We start from the raw sequence: 22040 nt of genomic DNA, 5'->3' as shown, positions 1-22040 counted from the left end.
CACAGTAGGTGCCCGATAAATGAATATCGTTAAATCAACTGAAGAGTGGGAGGGAAGGGAAAGAGATTTTACACACTGGGAAGGACTACGTCCATGTTAGATGGGTTATAGTGAGCGTCCACGGTGTACCAGACCCTGTGCGGAACGCTTTTACATGTTTGATTTCATTCATTCCCCTCAACAGCCTTTGAAGTGGATGTGATTCAAGCCCATTTTACACAGGAGTAAAAGCGAGGCCTTGAAAGGAGTACCCCAAGTGCGTCTGGCTCCAAATCTATGCTCTCAGGGATGCTCAGTCCCTTCAGCTACGAAATAACACCTCTGTCAAGGTCTCCCGCCACCCCGTTCACTCTACAGGCCCTCTGCTTTCCAATGATGCCCACTTCTCACCACTTTAATTTTTGGCAGAGCAGCCCAGGAAAACTGCGCAGGCGCTTGCCTGAGCCCCAAGCTCCGCCCACAGGGCACGGTTGTGTGCGTGGAGAAACTCGCCGAACCCCGCCTGAGCGTCAGCACGCAGGCGCAAGGGCGCGTGCCCTTCGCTGCCAGCTCTGATTGGCTACCACGGGCAAGGGCACCGCCCAATGGGAGGTGTGGATAGTGAGGGGTCCCGCACGCCTGGAGCAGAGAGGGTCTGTGTCAAGAGCGGCGGGGGCTGCAGGAGGCAAGAGAGACGGGTGAGGGCGCCGCGGGGCGGGCGGGGGAAGAGAGCGCTGGGCGTACGGAGAGGGCGGAGGGAGAACGAAGGGGACACCGGGGGACGAAGAGTCTTGGGGCCTGCGCTAGGGCGGGAGCGGCGTGGAGTGGAAGGAGAGCGCTCCTTCCTATGTGTCCTAGAGCATTGATTCCGCTCGTGCGGCGTGCAGGACCCTATCCTGGAGCCCGCCGCCCCCACCGCTTGCAGGGTGCTTTCATGCAGCGGAGTTGTAAGTCTGGTTGGTGAAAAGGGACGAGTAGCGGAAAAGTTGAACTTCCAGGCCCGTGGTGGGTTCTTTCCTGGAAGGACTTACTGATCTGTGTAAAAAGTCCCTATCTCCTCCCCACCAATAGTGCACAATCCCACAATTGGGAAAGGAGGAATGTAGACAAAAAGTCCAAATTTTAGATTGTTCGGGCCACCTTCTAGAGGGACATTTACTGGGTGCCTACTTTTTGTAAGCGTTACACCAGGCCTTGGGCCTCGCCCCATGGGAGTTCTATTTGGAGTGTGGCTATAAACAAGGAAAAACTGAACTCCGGGGCTCTGGGTTGACTCCTTCGAAGAAGATCCTTTATTGAGTGGCTGTTGTGCGCAGGGCCCTGGCAACTCAAATATTAGTGAGGGGGTTGGAACAGGTAAAGAAAAAGTAACTCCTGGGCTTTTAGTGAATCATTTATTCAAGGAGCATTTATTGGGCATCAACTGAAAACAGGGTCATGTGCTGGGCTATGTTATTGTGGGAATTCACGGTCCATCGGGAAAGTTGTCTGTTGGGAGAAGTGGCATGGGCACAGGGAGAGTTAGACTCTCATGGCCTCACTTCCTAGAAGGAGCATTATTCATTCACAGAATATCTACTGAGTACCTGTTGTGGGCTAATCATTGTTCTTGGTGCTGGAAATGTATCAGTGATGAAGAGGCTAACTTCCCTGCTCTCTGGGAGCTTAATATGAGCAACTTTGCCTGCCTGACTGTAAGTGGAACTCCACCTGGCCATCTGGCACTAACAGTTGAGTTAAAGAAGAGTTGGAGACAGTGGAGGTTAGATTCAAAGACTTAGCTGTGAGGGGCGCAGTCATTCCCTCAAGCACCTCTGAGCCCGTGCTGTGTGAGAGGTCTGGGTTGTGTTGAGCCCACACCTGTAGAAGGGGAGATGGGGACACGTAGAGGGAAGTTCAAAAGTTAAAAATCCCTGACCCAGGTCATGGTTTGGTTGGTGACATCAGCCCCTACAGTGAATCAGAGAAGCACAGACTGCATCCCAGGCTCGTGATATTGGCTTTGATAGAGGTAGCACAGATTACCATAGGAACCCCAACGAGGCAAGAGCGGACATCCCCCTGAGGATGTAGAGATGTTGTCAGGAAAGGCTTCACAAAGGAAATGCTGGGTAAGGTTTTGCTAGATCAGAAAAGGAGAGAACTTTCCCGGCAGAAGAAATAGCAACAGGAAAGACTTCAGGTTCAGGAACAACATTTCTGGAGAGCTACAAGTCATGGTTCTGTCTGACCTTTCTCAGGTACCAGGGCCTTTGTGGTCTGCCCTACTTTTACCCCATTTCACATGTGACAAAACAGCATCAGAGAGAGAAAGTTAAGTGCTGGAGCTCAGATTCAAGCCAAGGGCATCTGGTCCAGAAGCCTGTGCTCTTGAACTCTTTGCTGCATCTGTGCGTGTCCGTATAGTAGGAGGAAAGGGGGTGCCCAGTGTGGAAACCGTCCAGACAAAGGTCAAGAGGTGTTAAGAGACATGTGTTCTTAGAAAGGGCACAAGAGGCCCTCCAGGTAAGGAGGGACGGTAGCATCAGAGGCCAGACAGAAGGGGGCTGTCTCTGTCTTAACAGATGTCTGGCACCATGGGGCATGCGTCCGCTTCTGAGTCACATGTTCATTGACAACTGAGGCTCCAGCACTGGATCCAGGCTTGCTGATTGATAGAGGCTGGTGAGTGAGGGGACAAGCTGGAAAGCTCCTGAGCTGCCCCCCGCCCCGCTCCTCCTGGTTTCCTGATGTTTCACCAGCTCCCCCCTGTTTGTCCAGGCACTGCCCTCCTCACCATGGCAGAGGTGGTGGCTGAGGTGGCTGAGCTGCCAACACAGATGTCACCAGGGGCGGTGGAGACGTCGACACCAATGTTCGGGGAGATGACAGAGATGTCGGAGATGTCAACAGAGGTGACCGAGATGACACCTGGGGAGGCCCTGGCCTCGTCCCTTTTCTTCCAGCATCACCAGTTCATGTGCTCTGAGTGTGGCAGCCTCTACAACACGCTGGAGGAAGTCCTCTCGCACCAGGAACAGCATGTGCCCACTGTCACTGAGGATGAGGCACTGGCCGCCCAAGATCCTGGCCTGGAGCCGGAGCTCATGGCAGGGACTGAGGATGGGCCTTTCCAGTGTGGGGAGTGCAGCCAGCTCATCCTGTCCCCCGGCGAGCTCCTGGCCCACCAGGACGCCCACCTCCGGGAGTCTGCAAGCCAGATCCAGTACCAGTGCGGGGACTGCCAGGAGCTCTTCCCCTCGCCTGAGCTGTGGGTGGCTCATCGCAAGGCCCAGCACCTTTCTGCCGCTGCCGCCGAGCCACCAGTGCCGCCCCCGCTACCCCCACCGACACCACCCCCTCCACCCGCCGACCGACCTGAAGTTAAGATGGAGCCCTACGAGTGTCCCGAGTGCTCTACTCTCTGTGCCACTCCTGAGGAGTTCTTGGAGCATCAGGGCACCCACTTCGACTCCCTAGAGAAAGAAGAGCGTAACGGGCTAGAAGAGGAGGAGGAGGAAGAGGAGGAGGAGGAAGACGATGAGTTAGACACAGAGGAGGAAGAGGAAGTGGTGGCAGAGGTCGGTGGTGATGCTGCGGGAGGCGACAGGGCCACAGCCGGCCGGGCCGAGGGCTGTGGGGATTGTCCCCAACACTGGACCTCCACCGAGGCGCGCCGGCGACACCGACGGGCCTCCCGCAGCCCGGCATCGGCGGCCCACCCTTTCCACTGCAGCCAGTGCCAGCGCAGCTTCAGCTCAGCCAACCGGCTGCTGGCTCACGGGCGGGCCCACGTTGGGGGCACACACGAGTGCACCACCTGCTCCAAAGTCTTCAAGAAAGCCGCCTCCCTGGAGCAGCACCTGCGGCTGCACCGCGGCGAAGCGCGCTACCTCTGTGTGGACTGTGGCCGCGGCTTCGGCACGGAGCTCACATTGGTGGCTCACCGGCGGGCGCACACTGCCAACCCCCTGCATCGCTGCCGCTGCGGCAAGACATTCAGCAACATGACCAAGTTTCTGTACCACCGGCGCACGCACGCGGGCAAGAGTGGGGCGCCCCCCTCAGCAGCGGCACCGGCAGCCTCCCCGGCGCCCGCCGAGCCCGCGCCCCCGCCGCCGCCGCCGCCCCGCCGCCGCCGCCGCCCCCCATGCCACCCGCCCAGCTGCCCTGCCCCCAGTGCTCCAAGTCCTTCGCCTCGGCCTCCCGGCTCTCCCGGCACCGGCGCGCCGTCCACGGGCCCCCCGAGCGGCGGCACCGCTGCGGCGTCTGCGGCAAGGGCTTCAAGAAGCTGGTCCACGTGCGCAACCACCTGCGGACGCACACGGGCGAGAGGCCCTTCCAGTGCCACTCGTGTGGCAAGACCTTCGCTTCCCTGGCCAACCTCAGCCGCCACCAGCTGACCCACACGGGCGTGCGGCCCTACCAGTGCCTGGACTGTGGCAAGCGCTTCACGCAGAGCTCCAACCTGCAGCAGCACCGGCGGCTGCACCTGCGGCCCGTGGCCTTCGCCCGTGCACCCCGTCTCCCCATCACCGGCCTGTACAACAAGAGCCCCTACTACTGCGGGGCATGCGGCCGCTGGTTCCACGCCTTGGCCGGCCTGCGACTGCACCAGCGGGTCCACGCCCGCGCGCGGCCCGGGCCCCTGCAGCCACCCCGGTCTCCGCCTCCCGCCCCGCCCCCGCCCCCCGAGCCTCAGCAGACTATCATGTGCACCGAGCTCGGGGAAACCATCGCCATTATCGAGACGTCCCAGCCGCTGGCACTCGAGGACACGCTGCAGCTGTGCCAGGCCGCGCTGGGGGCCAGTGAGGCCAGCGGGCTGTTGCAGTTGGACACGGCCTTCGTGTGACGCAGCTGAAGAGCGGCAGTAAAAGAGTTTGGTGGCGACAGCAGTTGTGGGCCCCTCTGGGGAGCAAGGGGACCCCCACTCCCCAACTCCCCCCCACCTCCCGGCAAGCCACTCCTGGCACCCACTGGGTGGTGGATTCACCCTGGCCTCTTACCCACTGACTCCTCACAAGAGCCCTGCCCAGGTGTCTCTCGCCACTTTTCTCTGCCTGTGGGGAAACGGAGGCTCTGAGGCCTGATGTTGACCCATCCCAGGTCACCCCACTGCATTTCAAAACAGGGCCGGCCAAGGCTCTTTGTTCCGCATCCATGTCCCTGGTGCCCAGCAACGTCAGGTAACCTTTCCTGAGCCCCAGCCACGTGCCACATCGGTGCTGGGCACTGTCGAATACCTCTTTAGGCTCTCCCTTGTCCCCAGGCCCTCCCCTCTCCTGGACCCCGGGCACCCGGGACTTGGCTCTGCCTGGTGGAGAAAGGTACTTGATTTCTCTGGGCTTCCTTAAGCTCACTTTTGACAATGTGGAAAGAAATCTGTAGGTACCCAGGTACTCCGCCACGGGCCGGGTGGTGCCGGAGCCCCAGGAATGACTCAGAGCCAGGCTCTACCCCAGGAGGCACACAGTGGGGTAGGAGGAGCACCCAAGTACAGATGGCCTTGCTCTCTGGAGTGCGTCTTGTTGATTCATTCAGCCTGGGAGTCCTCAGGCCTCCCTCGCACATGCTGGGTGATGCTGGGGGCCGGAGAGGAGTCGGGCCTCTGCCCTGCCCCTGGGGAGCAGGCAGAGCTCAGTGAGAGGATCCTCAGGGCTGTGATGGGGATATGCGGGGACGGTGGGATCCCAGAACAGGAAACAACTCCCCTCCCCCCACCCCCAGGGACGTAGTGCTTGAGGAAAAATTAGGAATCTGCTAACGAAAGAGGAAGAGAACATAGCAGGCAGACAGCCCTGCAAAGAGGGTGAGTTCTTGGTATACTTGGAGACCGTCCAGTTATTCACAGCTACAATAACAGCAAACCCGACTGCCTAGCCGTGGCAGGCACGGCGGTTAGCACTATACATGGCTTATGACCCAGCGGGCCTGTGAGGTGATCTCAGCATTAGCCCTGTTGTATGGATGAGAGAACAAGGACAGAGACTCACCCAAGGTCTCACGTTAGGCAGCAGTGTCGTGGTTATTTGAATCCAGGAGGTCCGTTCCGCCCATGTCTGTAGCCAGTACTGTTGAGTCAGTGTGACCTGAGACGGGTGGGGGGAGGGGGTGGTGCTCAGAGGAGGGTTTGCTACAACTGGAGGAAAAGTGAGCTGGTGTCACAGAGCAGTTGGGGTTTGTTGGGGCCTCGAAAGATCAAAGGTCGTAGGATCAGGAAGGGATCCCCAACCTTTTCAAAGGTTACCTAAGGTCGCAGTCCTTCCCTCTCTAAACAGAAGTAGATGATTTATGGCAGGTCCCTGAGGCAGGCTCCCTCCAGGCCTCTGCAGACCAAGGTGTTCAGGCAGGGGAGGCTGTGGCTGAAAGTTGTCTGGGAAGGAGGCAGGCCTGGACCTGGGAAGGCGGGAAAAGCCTGCCCTAGACATTGGGGCAGGGTGTGGGGGGTCAGAAGTGGGGCTTGGGGCTCCCCAGCATCAGGGTGGGGCAAGGGGGAAGCCAAAGATGGTCTAGGAGGGAAAGGATGGGACCAGACTAGGGCAGAAATCACAGGAGTGGGAGGAGGGGAAGGGACAACCTCAGTGACCTCGTGGCTGAACAGACGTGAGCAGCAGGGAGGCAGGGGAACCAGCCCTGCTCCCCTCCCTGGTCTGCTTGCTCTATGTCTTCATCCTACAAACAAGGTGATATCCAGAGGGTGTTGAGCAGGGAAGGCCAGCGATTGTTCTGGGCTCTATACAGATGCCACAGGAACAGCCCCTGAACTCTTGGGACATGTTCAGAATTCCCCTTTTGGGGCACCTGGCTGGCTCAGTCAGTAGAGCATGCAACTCTTGATCTCGGGGTTGTGAGTTCAAGCTGCTGCCCCCACCCCCACCCCACTGGACGTAGAGCTTACGTAAAATGACAGACTCCTTCCCTTTTTCTTCACTACTGAAGTCCAGTGGAGGACGGATCAGTTGCTCCTCCCCAGGCCCCCTTCCACCCCTGGGGCCTCCTGCCCTCACATGCCACTGGCATCACATGGAGGAGGTGCCATTTCCCTCTGCCCGTGGCCCCACCATCTGGCCCCAGCATATTTTCAAAGCAAGGGAAGAAGCCAAGTTCTCTGCACCAACCTTCCCAGCATCCCTAGATGGGGGCCAGGTATGTGCCCTGTTTGGAACAGAAATGAAAGCTTGGAGACCTGTTGGGGTTTAAGGACTGCTCCTCTGCCGCTGTCCGTGCCCACTAAGAGTCTGTGTCCAGGCTGTTTTTGGCCTGAGTGACCCCTCGTCCGGTGTCCTGTGAAGCAGCAGATAGCTCGGGCTATGGGACACAGAGCCCACTGTTCAAGTTTTGACTCTGCCACTTCCACTCTGTGGCCTTGACCCCTGATCCCCAGTTCTGTCAGCTGTCACCTGGGCATGATGGTGCCTGCCTCCCTCCGGAGGCAGAAGAGGATGATGGCGGAGTCCAGAGGCCAGCTCCCCCGAGGCCTCTGCGGTAGACAAGCCACACTTTGTTCCTCACGTGTGTGAAGGAGAGCAGAGGCCCAGGGAAGCTGGGCACGGGAGCAGTCCAGCCTGACCTCACTCTCCGCTGTTCCCCTGCCTGAGAGATCCTGTCCCAGCACAGCCCCTCAGGCACCTCCCTCACCTCTGTGGAAACAAGGCAGCCAGACAGGAAGCAGGTTTTCATGCCAATAATTTATTGAACGGAGGTCTGTACACAGGCAAACCTTACTGTGGAAACTAAGACATCAGAAGCTCCCCCACCCCCACCCCCTCAGCCCTCCAGGGTGGGGAGAGGAGGGAGGAGACCTTAGGGGCAGAGAACAGGAGGGGGGACACAGCTGTAGAAGGGGGACGGGCCAGGTTGGACGGTGTGAATCGACGTTTTCTTTAAGAAAAAAATTATAACAATCTATTTACACCCGGGGGGCCAGGGAAGGGAAGAGGAGTACACGGGCTGGTCTGGTTCTATTTACAAGGGACACAGGAGGGGAGGAGGGGTTGGAGGAGTGTAGGCCTGGGAGGAGGGGAGGGGGCCAAGGGGGTAGGAGGTCCTCATGCCTCCAACCCCCTGTCCTTCCTTCTCTTCCCTCCCCACAACCAGTTAAAATCCTCTTAAAAAGCCCACCACAGGGTGAGGCTGGTGAGGGAGGGACTGGAGGTAGGGACAGGGACTCATTTACCTCTGCCCTCTAGTCTGGGGGCCCAGTCAGGTCAGGAGCTTGATGGGCTATGGTCCCCCTTCCCAGCCCCACTGGGGGCTCCCAGATGGAAGGGTAGATGGTGGGGCCCTCAGGAAGAGTTAGTGAGTGGAGCTGTGGCATCGGTCGACTGCCAGTCCGGGCCGGTCTGAGCCTCACTTAAAGCTGAGGGGAAGGAAAAAGCAGACAGTTACCCTTTGCCTCTCAGACCTCCCGCCCAAGAGCAGGAACCCGGTAGGGGACGCTACATCAGAAACGGACAGCTGCCACTTCAGGTCCAGCGCTGCATACTCCAATGCCAAAGGGCCAGGTTGGACACCGAGGACTCACCACAGAGCCGGGCCCCACAGAAAAGAGGGCAGCTAGAACTTGGCCCCAACTCACAGCACTGCCCCGAGGAAAGGCAGGCCCACAGCTGCCCAGTCGGACCTTCTTCCCCAAGAGACACAGGAAATCCGGATTTGTACAAGCAATGGCCTCAATTTTTAAACGGCAACAAATTTAACTTTGTTTGTTTGTGCAAGCCAAACGTATGTCTTCGGTTTTCCAGTTAGCACTTAAATGCAAATACAGGCTATGGGACCCGATAAAGGTGACCGTTCGCAAGTATGCTATCAGACGTCAACAATTTCCACACGTGCGGGGAACTCGGGGCCCATGGGAACAGGCTCACCTCCCAGGCTGAGAAAGGCTTTCATCGACAGCAGAGGGCCCCCGACTTACCTTGTGAGGATGGAGTGAGGGTGGCAGTGCCCGCTGGAGACCTCAAGTGAGGAGGGATGAGAATGGCGTTGAGAGATGGTTGGATGGAGAGTTCTAGAGACAGGAATGGACATGCCCAGTCAGGAGGCAGGGTGTTGGGAGATGGGGTCGGGGTTGGAAAGGGGCACCAGGTAGGGACCCGGCTCTTGGCAAGGCCAGCTGACACATGTAGCCACTGAACGCTTTAAATGACAAACCAGAAGGGGCCCAGCCCAGGTGACCACAGAGCGCGGGTGAAGCAGCTTTGGGTCTCCTGTATCAGGAGCATCTCCCGAGCACCGCCCCCAGCACCCCAGTCCTATCTTTAACACCAAGCCCTCCTCCACAGTCGTTGCCTGCCCTTCCGGCTCCCCACTTCCCAAGCTGTGCCCTCACCTCCAGGACTGAAATTGAAGAGCGGGGGAAGCGGGCGGTTGTTGGGGAGCTGGGTTCCGTGACATCGCAATTCATCAAAGAAGCTGTGGGCGCAGGCTTCCAGGGGGGAGAGCCTTGAGGACGGTGTGTACTCCAGCAGGCTAGAGCAGAGTGCAATGGCCTCCGGCGGCGTTCGAGATTTGAACACCTTAGGGGTAAGGGAGAGCGGTCAGGAGGGTGAACCGCCCAGGCACGTGGACTCCTGCACCCGCTGCTCCAGCCTGACTCCCGCACCCCCACTTTCCAAACGAGGCACAACCTCGTTTGTGGGAAGCCACTTTCTTTGGGGTGAGCAGCTCACGTGGGTCCCATCATTGCATAGGCCCTGCAAGGAGCCTGTTTCCCCAACAGAAAAATGGCACTCTCGAACTTACCATGGACCCTCAACTTCTAGAGGATGGAAGATGCCATAAACTTTGGAGTCTGATGAGTTACGGACCCACTCCCAAGCCCTGACTCTATAGCCAGGTCCCCAGACCAGCTGGCCTCCAAAGGGCACCTCGGCCGTGCTGCCTGAGCCCCCTAGCCCCACCCCACCTTTGTCCAGGGGTGAGCTTTAATCTGGGGAAACTTGAACTCCGTGTAGTTGGGGTTCATCTCTCGGATCTGTTCCCGGGTTGGTGTTCCCAGCACCTGGAGAGGGAGGGAGGGGTGTGAGCCAAAGCCCCTACCCCTCAGCCCCCCCGCCCATCCCCCGCCCCGGCGTGCGCTCACCTTGATGATCTCCACCAGCTGGTCTACCCCGCTGTCCCCAGGGAAGATGGGCTGGCCCAGGAGGAGCTCCGCCAGTACGCAGCCGGCTGACCACACATCTGAAGGGGAATGCGGGGAGGGTCAGGGCTGCCCCACCCATCGCCTCACAAACACCTCTCTCCCCCGCACTCCTCCTGAGGGTGCCAGGAGGGAGCCCCATTTTCTGGGCCCCGAGAGGAAGCACCCGCTCCAGGTCCCACACAGTTTAGGGACACGGGAACCTGCTGCTGAACGTCCAGGTCTGCCTGACTGCACCGCACTCTGTGATCCAAGTGTCTGCCGCCTTCCTTGCCTCTCTCCCCTCAGCGACCCCAGGAAGCCCCTGCTCTGCCTCTAGCCTCCGGGCAGCCCAACATACCTAGAACAGGCTTCCGTGTTCTCTGGGCCACGAGAAGGGCAAGCCTGAAGTCCTAGGCCTAGGCTCTATCCTGCCCTCGGGAACAGCTACAGGCTGGTAGTCTCGCCCCCTCCCTGGTCTGTACCTTGACCCCTGAGGCACAAGTTCACCCCTAAGGACCAGGCAGTTACTTCACGCTGCTGCTGAACATTCTCTCCCAACCCCTTCCGGCCCTCTCCTCAAGCCTGGAAAGGAGCACTGTCATCCCCACCAGCGGGGAAGGCCCCAGAGGCCGGGGGGAGCAAGTCACACCCTCCAGCTGGTAAGCTTTGCCTCCAAGGTCACCGGCAGCCCCTCCCCCCAGGCCAAGAAGAGAAGGCTGACTGGGAGGTTCCAGAGCGGGAGTGGACTCTGGAGTCAGGTCAGCTTTCAAAGCCCAGCCCTGCCCAGCCCCAGCAGTGCGAATGCAGGCAGGCGGCCTCACCGCGCTCGGCCTCGGGCTGCTCATCTGTGAAACGAGCAGACACCAGCATCGCCCTCCAAAGTTTGTGAGGACTGGATAAAAGAACACAGGTTAAGCGTGTCATCACCGAGCGTGGCAGACGGCACGCAGAAAGAAGGCAAAAGCTGCCCTGCCTGCCGCTCCCCACCCCCGGCCTCCCGTAAGTCTGACCAATGGACGACGTGTAATCAGTGGCTCCGAAGATCAGCTCCGGGGCCCGGTAGTAGCGAGAACAGATGTAGGAGACGTTGGGCTCCCCCCGGACCAGCTGCTTTGCACTGTGGGAAGAGAGAGGCAGGAGTAAACAGCAGGCAAGGGTTGGGGTCCCCCCGCCTCGCCCCTTCAGCCACACAGCGCACCCCAGGTCAGGCCCACCTGCCAAAATCGCAGAGCTTGAGGACAGCAGTGTCGGGGTCCACCAGCAGATTCTGGGGCTTGATGTCACGGTGACACACCCCCTGGGAGTGGATGTAGGCCAAGCTCCGGAAGAGCTGGTACATGTACACCTGGGAGGGGCAGGGGACAGACAGCTGCAGCCCGGCTCCGCCCACAGAGCGCCTGCTCCGCTCTCGCCAGCCCCTCTCCCTGGCTCAAAACCTCTTCCGCAGCCCCGGGGTCCTCACTCTAGTGTGCACCAGAATCACTTGGCGGGCTTGTTTAAAAGAGGGACCCCTGGGCCCCCTCCCAGAGTTTCCGGTTCTATAAGTTCAGGATGGGGCATCTGCAACAGGCCCTCCCGGGCTGCTGCCGCTCCCCACTTTGGGAATACCACCTCAGCCACACACCTCGGCAGAAGCCTGACAAAGAGACACAGCCGTCAGGAAGGCCTTGGGGGAGCCAGTCGCTCAGCTCCAAAACCACTGGCTATAGGAAGGGCTCAGCTGCCTTCGCCTGCCAGTCAAAACCACCCACGGGCTAGCCTCTCTCCAGCTGGATTTTCTTGCCACTCTCCCTCCCACTGATTAGAACATGAGTGCCAAGAGAGCGGGGATCTCGGTGTGTTCCCCACTGCTGCATCCCCCAGGGCCCAGACCAGTGCCCAGCATGTAGGCACTGCTCAGGCCAGCTTCCTGGGCCCCCATCCTCCTCGGTTTCCGCTGCCCTTGGCTAGAGATGCTGCTTCCTCACCCGGCACCTGATGAGCTCCCAGAAGCCTTCCTTAATCCTTCTTACCCCCAAAGCAGGCAGGCCTGGGGGCCCGTTTCCAGAATTCCCTGTGCTCCTTCTAGTATGGCAGTTGCTAGTCGTTTTATAGTTCTTTGTGACAACAGCTGTCCACTCGGCTAAACTGAGAGCTCTTCCGGAGCAAAGCCTGGGTCTCAGTCAACTGGGCTTCTGGAATGGCTCAGTGCTGGGGTCAGCACACAGACAGCCACAGTAGGGATTCACCAAACCAGAGGACTCCCCTCCCGGGAGGCAGGATCCCCCAACACCAACCACCGGTAGAGCTCTGCGGCCCACCTAGGCTCAGGGTTCTTAAAGCAAGCAGGAGGAGCACCCTTCATCAAACTGGAACCCACCCACCTCCTCCCGATGCAGAAGGCTGCTGCAGCCTCTGCTCTCCACATCAGCCCTCGGCTCATTGATTCATTCATCCATTCATTCGAACACCTGCTAAGGGATAGTAACACCCAGGGCACAGCACCAGGCCCTGGGGAATGAGCCTGCACAGATGAGGAAGACACATGCTTTCCTCCAGCCCTGCCTCCTTCCCACCCCCCTCTGCCAAGGCTCCCAAGGCCAGGACTCGGACCTCAGTGTCTCTCCCCTGGCATTCTCAGGCCCCACCCCAATTCTGCGCTAACTCCACCAACACCACCAGTGCCACTGGGCTCCCAGCGTGGACCTGACCAGGTACCTTGCAGTCTCCGCAGACCCCCGTCAGCCTGCCTCCCTGATTCGGTCAGGCCTCAGGGTGGCCTGCCCTGCACTGGGCAAGCTCCGTCTATGGCGGTTATGGAGACAAGGGCGGGGAACACGAGGCCTCCAGAGTGCAACACAAATTTGGAGGAGGAGGGAACCCACAGAAGACAGGAGGATCCAAGGCCCCTGGCTTTGTGGGCCTGGGTCCCAACAGCCTGCCTGCCCGCCCACCTTGACATAGATGATGGGGATGGTCAACTTGGCCTTGGTGAAATGGCGGGCCACCCGGTACACTGTCTCGGGCACGTATTCCAGCACCAGATTTAGATAAAGCTCGTCTTTCTGCAGAGAGCAAAGGAGAGGTGTGAGGCACTGTGAGGAACAGGCGGGGGAGGGGGAGGGCAGGCTCGTGGGGGATAATGGGGGAAGGACTGGCAGTCACAGGAAAGGCAGGCAGGAACTCGGGTGGAGGACTCCCCCGCACACCCAAGGCCTCACCTTCTCCCCACTGGAGTAGAAGAAGTATCTCAGCCTCACGATATTGCAGTGGTCCAGCTTACGCATAATCTGCAGCTCTCGGTTCTTGGGAGCAAAGGGAAAGCGCCTCAGACAACAGCCGACTCTCCCTGCCTCCCCTCCCTGGTGCCCCTCGCCACAGCCCTGCTCCTCCACTCCTGCCAACACAGCCAGGCACCGACTCCTTGCATCCTGGCTCCAGGGCCCTCTGAGGCAGCCCCTAATTCCTCACCCCAACCCATTCCCCTCACATACAAGCTGGAAGCCTATGGACTAAGCCAACCTACAGATGAGCTTTTTTCAGCCCACTGTTCGAAAGTGTCCAATGTATTGCTGACTTTTGAAAATCAAATGTCTTCACATATAAAGTCAGTTTTCCAGCTTGTCTTGAATAATCAGATGACATGGCCACACAAGGCCCAAGTGACAAAAAATGAGTACTGGCCATCCAATTCACTCTGGTCCCCACTCCTCTCTATTGCTTCCCCTAGAGGCATCTGGGCCTTTGAACCCTGACTCGGATCCTGAGTATCAAGCTCCAGACTTCCATCTTCCCAAAGGGGGTCCAGCCTCAGCCTCTTCTCCGAGACACAGTCTCGGTCTCTTCCCTATTCTCTGTTCCCGAGTTCTGGCCTCGGAACACCTGCCTTCAGACCCCTCTCACTTCTGGGACTCAACACTAATCCAATTCTGACCCACGCTCTGAAGCTCCTCCTGCCCGAGGGCTCTCACTGCCAAGACCCAGGCCCTGACCTGGTTCCCTCCCAGCCTAGATTCGAGTCGTTTATGTCCAGACTAGCCTAAGCTCCGAAACACCGGTCCTCGCCACGCTGAGTAGCCCTCAACTTCCAGCTCCTCCACCTCCGCCTTATTCCCTGGGCCTCCACTAGGTTACAGGGCACAGCTGTATCAAGGAGGAAAGGGCGCCCCTTCCTCAGGGGAACAGAGCCCCACACCAAGGCAGATGGTTTGGTGAGCATAGGACAGGCTGGATTTCACCCTGCGCTTGCCAAGCACCTGGGTCAGAGCACGACCTTCACAAACACACTCATCACCTCTCCCAGATTTCTTTCCCCCTCTGTGCAGAAGGCTAACTTAGTGCGTAAGGCGGGCAGCTTCAGAATCAGACAAGCCAGAGTCTGGTCTTGCCCTCGACTCAATTCTCATCCGAGTCTCAGTCTTAGTAATACACCAACACCTACTCTCAGAGAATCTTCATGTGAATTAAATAAGAACTTACCCACAAAGCACTTCACACCGAGCCAAAGCCCAATAAACATCAGCTCCGGGCTCTCTTGGAACCCACACCCCTATCTTCCACACAATTCACTCCCTTCTTCTTCCCTTCTCTGGCCCATGTTCAGATCCCCTGTGGAAACCCAAGTCCAGTGCTCTCAGTAGAGCCCTCTTGCCAATCATGCCTGGTCACACCTCCTTGTCCCCATTCGCCCCAAGTTACCTTGAACCTCTTGTCCTGGAGAACCTTCTTGATGGCCACCAGCTCCCTGGTCTCCGCCAGGCGCGCCTGGTACACGACCCCAAACGAGCCGTTGCCGATGACTTTGATGTCTGTGTAGGCCACCTCCTGGGAGCGTTCCGGGCCTTGGCCTAGAGTGGCTACCACTGTGGTCACCTTCCCGCTATCGCCTGGGGAACAAAGGGGACACACGATCCACCGACCTTCCCCCTCTTGCCACCACCCGACCATAGGGCTGTGGGAGGGAGGGGAATCGCTGCAGGATGCTCACTGGGGGCGTCCCTGCCCCTTCCTTGTCTTTGAGAAAAGGTGGGTGTTGGATGCCTCCAGGCGCCCTTTCTCCTCTTCCCTTCAGGGAACCCTAAATCCTGCCTCTTCTCATGTGGGAGGACACTGACACCTAAACCTCTTGCTGTTCAAGTGTTGATAAGCCGTAATTTCTACCTCTAGTAAGCAGTAAATCACTGGTCCCTCTTGGTTTGAGGGCATCTTCACACTCCCAGATGCTGACTCTATCCACTCTGAGCTTACTGCCTGCCCCAGTCTCCTCCACTTATCAGAGCAGTAACCCTGAGGTACTTTTGCTTTAGGAAAGCACTAGCCCTTCTGACAGCCTGGGGGACAGTGACCTCTAAGTCCTCCTTGGTAGAGCTGGTAACTGCCACTGGATTTTGGTGGCAGAGAGGACGCCTCCAGGCATGAATGCCAGTGCCAGGACTCTCACTTTTTGGGGACAGTTAGACCTTCCCCAAATACTTCAGGGTTAGAAAAGGTGCTGACCTGACCTCCCCCATCTGTGTGGTCCAGAGCCCCAGACCCCTTCATGTATTGGGGTGGTCCCCAATGGACAATACTAAGTGGTGGGAATGGTGAATGTGACCTCTATTAACAAGGGGCTATCCAGGCCTCAGTCCTTTGAAGGAAAGTTCTAATTTCCAGTTCCATTCTCTAGACAGCAGCAAACTTCTGTGGCATTCTTAGGGAAGAGTGATCCTTTCTTTGGGGAACCTTTCATCAGTTCCCCAAAGTAAAGGGGTCATTGATGAATCAAGGAATCAAGTCCGTTTTGAAGGACCAGTGACACCTTCTTTTGAAAGGAGATCATTCTACATAGCTATTCTTCCAGAGCCAGCGACACCATCCCTCAGGATAACGAAAGAGGTTTAACTTCAGATTTTATGGGTAACTGTGAACCTTCCTGACTCTGTTCCATTTTTGTGGAAGAAGACCCACCACGACAAATTTTCTGTTTGGGGTTTTTTGTTTTGTTTTGTTTTTTTGCTTTGTTTTGTTCTGTGGGTTTGTTTTGGGGGGGGGGGGTTGTTTTGTTTTGTTTTTAGTAAATTCTACCCCCAACGTGAGGCTCAAACTCATGACCCCAAGATCAAGAGTTGCATACTCTTACCGACTGAACGACCCAGGCACCCCAAGCCAAGCTTTTTGAAGAAAAGTGACTATGGACTTGATCTGCAGGATGCACTGATTCTCAGTTTGTCCTTATTTCTAAGAAGCAGCAACCATTAATTTCTATCATTGGAGATACGGTTCTACCTGTTATAGATGGGTGATGGTAACAGGTCTTGCGTTTTAAAATCAAAGATTGCCTGGGTACCATGTTTGGGAAGCCCTGACCCTACTTTCTGGGGACAGAGTAAGCCCAAATCCGTTTCTATGTGATAGTCACTCTAAATCTCCATTCTCTAAAGGAGAGCAAATTCAGATCCCCCTTTTGGGGTGATGGTGATCTTATGCTTTTTGGGAACAATAACTCTCTAGCCCCATTTGCAAGCGACGATGACTCCTGATCCTGTTGTCTAATGGATGGCAACATCAGATTCCTGTTTTTGAGGCTCAAGGATCCAAGACCTCGATACTGGAAGAACAGGAACCTGTGACCCCTGGGTTTTTTAAGGATTACTAATTCTAAACCTAAACTCCAATTGATGGTAACCCCTCAAATCCCTTTCTCTGGGAGGGGGAGAGCTCAGATTCCATCTTTAGGAAGCACAGTGAGCTGGAGCTCCTATCTCGGCATATGGAAGAACCTGATCGACGTCTGAAGGGCTTCAGGAACCCTGATCTCCACCCCCCACAGACGCGGCTAATACTCACGGCCCAGCTTCACTCCGGGCGGCGGGAAGCTAGTGCCCGCACCGGGGCCGCCGCTGCCTCCTCCGCCGCTGCCGCTGGGGCCACCCCCGGAGCTCGAGGCCCCCACGCCCCCACCCATGGCTCCGACTGACACCTTCCCACCGCCGCTGCCGCCCGGGCCGGAGGCCGAGCCCCCGGGGCCGCCGCCGCCGCCGCCGCCTCCGCCGCCTGGCTCCGCGAACGAGCTGGTCCGCGCCCGGCCCGAGCCCCCAGGGCCGCCCCCTGAAGGCGCGCCGCCGCTCATGGCGCCGAGCGCAGGCCCAGGCCGCGGGGCTCGGGCTGCCCGGGCTGCCCCCGCCGCCGCCGCTGCCGCCGCCTCCCCCGGGCTCTGGCCTCTTCCAGGCCGCGCCGCTCGGGCTCCGGCTCCGGCCCAGCGCCCGCCGCGGGGCACGCCGGGAGATGCAGTCCGCCTGCCCTACGCGCCGCCGTCGCCGCCCTCGGTCCGCACAGAGAACCGCGTGGCACGCCGGGAAATGGAGTCTGCAAAGGACTCAGAGCCGATCGCGGCGTGGGAGTGACGGGTCGCGTTGCACGTCAGGAGAGTCCTGGGCAATAAGTCAGCGGAATGTGTCGACGGCGGCCTCTGAAGGACTTTGGGAAGTGGAGTCAGAGTCACACACTCACTCCACTGCAGCAACTGCGAGCCCTAGGTTTGTTTCAGAAAGGTAGTTGAGCCACTTTTTCGGTGAGCTTTGTAGGTCTGATGCACGCCGGGAAACGGAGTCCAGACGCTCATTTAGTCTATTGGCTGTGTATGCCGATCGGCGCCAGGTGCACTGTGGGAAATTGAGTCGGCGCCCGTGCATCTGCAGATATCGGGCCCTGAGGCAAGCCGGGAAATGGAGTCGTAGCCGCGCCCTCACCGCATTGCAGGTGTAACGCGACCTCCAAAGCACGCCGGGAAATGGAGTCCCATGTGCTCCCCAAGCCCCAAGTGGACACTGCAATTACAGAGATAGGCTAGGAAATAGAATAGGTAGGTACGGCGTTTCTCTGCCCTCGTATGATAGGCCGCAGTCCCTGCCGGGAAATGTAGTCAACACCAAGGCTTCAGAATAGTTGCTACAGTGAGCCTTTGTGTCTTCTGGGAAATGGAGTTCAAGGCAGCCTCTCCATTTGAAGGGGAGGGATCTACCACGAGCCCGGAGCATACTGGGTAATAGTCCAGACTGGATCCTGACCCTTTATGAAAAGAGACTGCAGAGGCTTGCTGGGAAGTGAAGTTCAATCGGTACTTTTGGGAAAGCGTGAGCCAAAGGTGAAAGACATCAGCCCCTTGGGGGAGACTGCAGAGTGTTCAACGCCTCCTTCCACTCCCTAGGCCCCAAGTTGATCGAGGGCTGCAGAAAAATGGAGTCCAAACATTCCAAATTCCAAGTTTCCACAAATCAGAAAGGAAAAATACCCCTCAAACAATTTGGGGAACAAAGTTCCCGGTGGCCTCTCAGAACAATAGTCTTCAAATACATTCTAGCTTTTTTTTTTTTTTTTTTTTTTTTTTTTTTTTTTTTAACTAACGTGGGTTGCACCAAGAGGGTGAGACGAGCGTTAAAACAGATGAAAACAGAATTTCTGTTTGGAATCCCCTTTCAGCCTTTTGCGTCCTCCCGCTTCCTAAGTTTACAGGATCCTGGAGGGCCCAAAACAAGGAAACCGGCTATTAGTAGCCTCGGGTTTTGTGCACGGACTAGGTCGCCCAATTTATCGATTAATACCCGGAAAGACCCTATCCCCAAAGGATGCTGGGAAACGGAGTTCGTGTGAGGGCGTGTGTACACGTGTGTGTGTGTGTGTGTGTGTGTGTGTGTGTGTGTCCCGGAAATACTTGGAACTAGAATGAAATCATCCTCGGCCCCTCCTGTCTCATAGAATAATGGGAAATGGAGTCTCTAGACTTCACTTTAATCTGAGGCTATGTTCATACTAACTGTCCTGCCCTTTCTGAAGCCCGAAAAAGTCTTCGGCCGTTCGGGCTGACTAATTCCCAACGGACCCACAGACCCCTGGGGCCAGGCCGACAGTCTCGCTGAGGCCTTCTCGGACTACAATAACCAAAAGGCAAAGCGCGACATACTTCCGCTCCCTTTTCAACGAAGGCTCCTGCATTAGAAACAGTCCAGAGCGGGTGTTTCTGGAAGTTGTAGTTTTTCAGCCAAATGGTGGTTGCTGCCCTCTGACGGCAGCTCAGAGATGAAAAGCAAAAATCTGAGTCAATCCCCAAGCATGGGAAATCCTACACTGGACCAAAAAGGCCCAAAAGGGCAGCAGAGCGGGGGCGGGATGGGGGCGGTTACTTAACGGACAGAACTCATAGGACACGCGCAGTGGACGGCTCGTGGGCAACCGCCACGAAGGGATTGGGGTCCGTGGGAGTCCGAGGGCGACCGTCTGAGGGAATCTTACTAGGGTGTTTGCAGGGGTGAGAACGTTTCTTGAGGGGTGCTAGGGCAGATTGTAAGTGGCTGTAAGGGGCCTGTGGGTGTCTGGAGGTGCTCGGGGAAGGCCGTGGAGAAGTGAAGGGGGCTTATGGGGACCAGTGGAGAAGTCACAGGGGATTTGGAGCGTCTTTAAAAGGTCTGTGGGATTCCAAGAAACTGCTGCTGACTGAGGGGATCTCTGAGGGACCCAAAAGGTTGAGCGATGTTTAAGAAGCAGGAGGAAGGAGCTTTGGGGTCTGGGGGGGCTGGGGAGGGTGCTGGGGGTCATAGGCATGAAGAGGGTCTCTGAAAGGATGAATTGATGAAATGTTGTGAGATCTATAAAGGGCTTTCTATTTGGAATCAGAGATCCTGGGATGTGGAAGGGAGCAAGGGTGTGGTCTTGCAGAAACTGAATAGACTTAGGTGAGTCATGAGAGATTAGAGGAGCTGCTGGAGTTTTCAAGACCAGATGCTACCTGTGACATCCCACTGGGTCAGAATTGGGGGCAACAAGTCTGGCGCGGCTGTGGTCTGACCTGGAGAGCAGTTCTGGAGCTGAGCACTTTTTAATCCATATTAGACCTGGTTAGAGGTGTTCTGAAGGCACTGGAATCGGGCTGAGGCTACTAGTTCGGGTCCTCCCTCCTCCCCCCAGTGATAACATCCCCCTTTCTCCATCACACCACCACCACCAACTCTGTTGCATCTATGTTGCCAGGAGACATGCCTCATCCCAACTTCCAGAAATAGCCCAGTGGCCCCCACCCCAGGGAGTGACTTACATCACCCAGGAGAGGGAGCAGTTGCCCGCAGGCTGCCAAGGGAGCCTCGGTTTCCTGCCAGTCCCCCAGCCCTGAATCCTCTCTTCACTGCCAATCGACATCATCTGGGACCACCCACCCTGGGCTGGCAGGAAATGAGGGTGAAGCCTGAGTAGATAGGAGCTGCCAGTTCCTTCCCCCTCAGAGCTGCGCAGGGTGGAGTTTCTCTGTGAAGCCAGTCCAACAGGCCTGAGTCCTCAATTCCCACTCCATTTCTTAGCTGTGTGGCCTTAGGGAAACTCCTTCCTCTCTCTGGGCCTCCGGCACCTCACCTGCACTGAAGGGGTTGGGCTGTCCCTAAGGACCCTTTCAGCTCGAATTCCTCCTGAGTCTTTCATCCCTGAATCAAGCTCTCCAACTTGAGCTTCTAGCTTTATAAGCTCACCTTTCAAAGTCTATGATCTGGAGACCTTTGTCTAGATCCAATCGTCCTGGCCTTAAGAAGAAAAGAGTGGTCGAAAGAGCATGGGCTTCAGAAGCAGACCTCATTGGAAGTCCTGCCTGGGCTTCGGACCTGGGGCAAGTCATTTCACTGAGCCACTTGCCCCACCCTGCAGGATGTGTTAGATAGAGCACTGCAGCTAAATAGGCAGCAGGTGCTGGGCACACAGCAAGTCCATCAGTAGCAACTACAACGAAGCCTGTCCCTTCTCTACTTGTGGGCAAAGGATGTTCCCGCGGTTCGACAGACCACTAAGGAACCGTGGAAGGTCTACATTTCAAGAGATACTGCAGGCCTGTTGCCAGTCCTGCTCCAGGCCATGGGGACGCAGACAGGAATACACAGAACCAGAAAGACAGTTCGGGTGATCAGATGAGCAAGGGCAGTAGCATGATTCCAAGGACCAGCGGATCCCTACGGAATAGGGGAGCTGTCAGAGGGCCACAGGATGCCGGAGACCTTTATCATCAGGCCCTGGGGGTTATGTGCCCCCCCCAAGTCAGATCATTTTCCAGGACTGATTGGACCCATTCAGATGGGGTTAGACCCTCTGACCACTGATCCACCGGACGGCCAGTCCAGGCTCCTGTCTTTCCGAACCAGAGGCTGTGACCTCGTGGTGGTGGTACCCAGCACCCAGGACAGATCACCGCATCCAAAGGTCCAAAGTTTTATTGTTTTGAATACATTCTCCAGCAGCCCCCCAACTTCCCTCCCCCCCCATCCCCAATACAGAATAAGGCTTGACCACAGACCCCCACCCCAGGGGCCCCAGCTAGGAGGCAGAGGGGGCTTCCAGTTTGGTTTCAGGGCACCCCCTTCCCACCCCCCCACCCGCCTGCCTATGGGCTAGTCCTAGGAGCAGCTGGGGGTGAAGGGTTTGGACCAGTGCTGGGGTAGGGAGTGGGATAGGGAATAGCAGGCACTTGTAGAGATTTGTGGCCTATGGGTGGCACCCCTCCCCCTCCTCTGCCCCCCACCCCCCAACATGGAATTTTTGGTTCATCATAAAATGTCCCTCCCTCCCCTGCTGCAACCCTGTGGGGTATAAGAAACCCAGGCACTCAGGGCCCCTGGAGGGGCAGGGAAGGCAGGATAGGGGCTGAAGATGGCCGGGAGTGGAAAGGGACAGGGACAGGAGGCAGAGAATAGGGAGGGAGACAAGGCTTTTACTTCCTAAGCGATTGTAATAAAAAACGTTCCTGGGCATTGAGGCCAGTGCTTCGGTTCAAATATAAATTCCCCAGAATGGAGGTGGCCCCCTCAACTCCCCCCTCCCAACCCCCCACCACCACTTTGCCTGGAGCTTAGAAACCCACAGATAGGGGAAAGCCCCCAGCCCTGGGCACCCACCCACCCTCACCATTAAAAAAAAGAAATTAAAAGTTTTATACAAAACATGGGGCAGGAAAGGGGAGGAGGCAGGG

General features: G+C 57.3%; 2 protein-coding genes across 2 annotated transcripts; one reads left to right on the top strand and one right to left on the bottom strand.

Annotated features, from left to right (window-relative positions):
- The first annotated feature begins 1686 nt into the window (after nt 1–1686).
- Nucleotides 1687–5477, top strand: ZNF526 (zinc finger protein 526). The gene is given in 3 exon segments (XM_040634047.1): nt 1687–2643; nt 2740–4088; nt 4091–5477. Coding segments are annotated over 2 exon segments (2055 nt in total). The 5' UTR covers nt 1687–2643; nt 2740–2756; the 3' UTR covers nt 4814–5477.
- A 2153-nt stretch (nt 5478–7630) lies between these two features.
- Nucleotides 7631–17174, bottom strand: GSK3A (glycogen synthase kinase 3 alpha). The gene is made up of 11 exons (XM_008709711.2): nt 16892–17174; nt 14762–14949; nt 13285–13368; nt 13018–13128; nt 11299–11429; nt 11095–11201; nt 10046–10143; nt 9869–9964; nt 9293–9479; nt 8879–8971; nt 7631–8320 (listed from the first exon to the last, which is right to left on the bottom strand). The coding sequence occupies exons 1-11, from the start codon at nt 17172–17174 to the stop codon at nt 8247–8249; spliced, it is 1452 nt and encodes a 483-aa protein (XP_008707933.2). The 3' UTR covers nt 7631–8246.
- Between the last annotated feature and the right edge of the window lie 4866 nt (nt 17175–22040).

Source organism: Ursus maritimus, unplaced genomic scaffold (genome assembly GCF_017311325.1).
Source record: "Ursus maritimus isolate PB19 unplaced genomic scaffold, ASM1731132v1 scaffold_19, whole genome shotgun sequence".
Classification (NCBI taxonomy): domain Eukaryota; kingdom Metazoa; phylum Chordata; class Mammalia; order Carnivora; family Ursidae; genus Ursus; species Ursus maritimus.
This window is presented reverse-complemented; position numbering and strand designations above follow the sequence as displayed.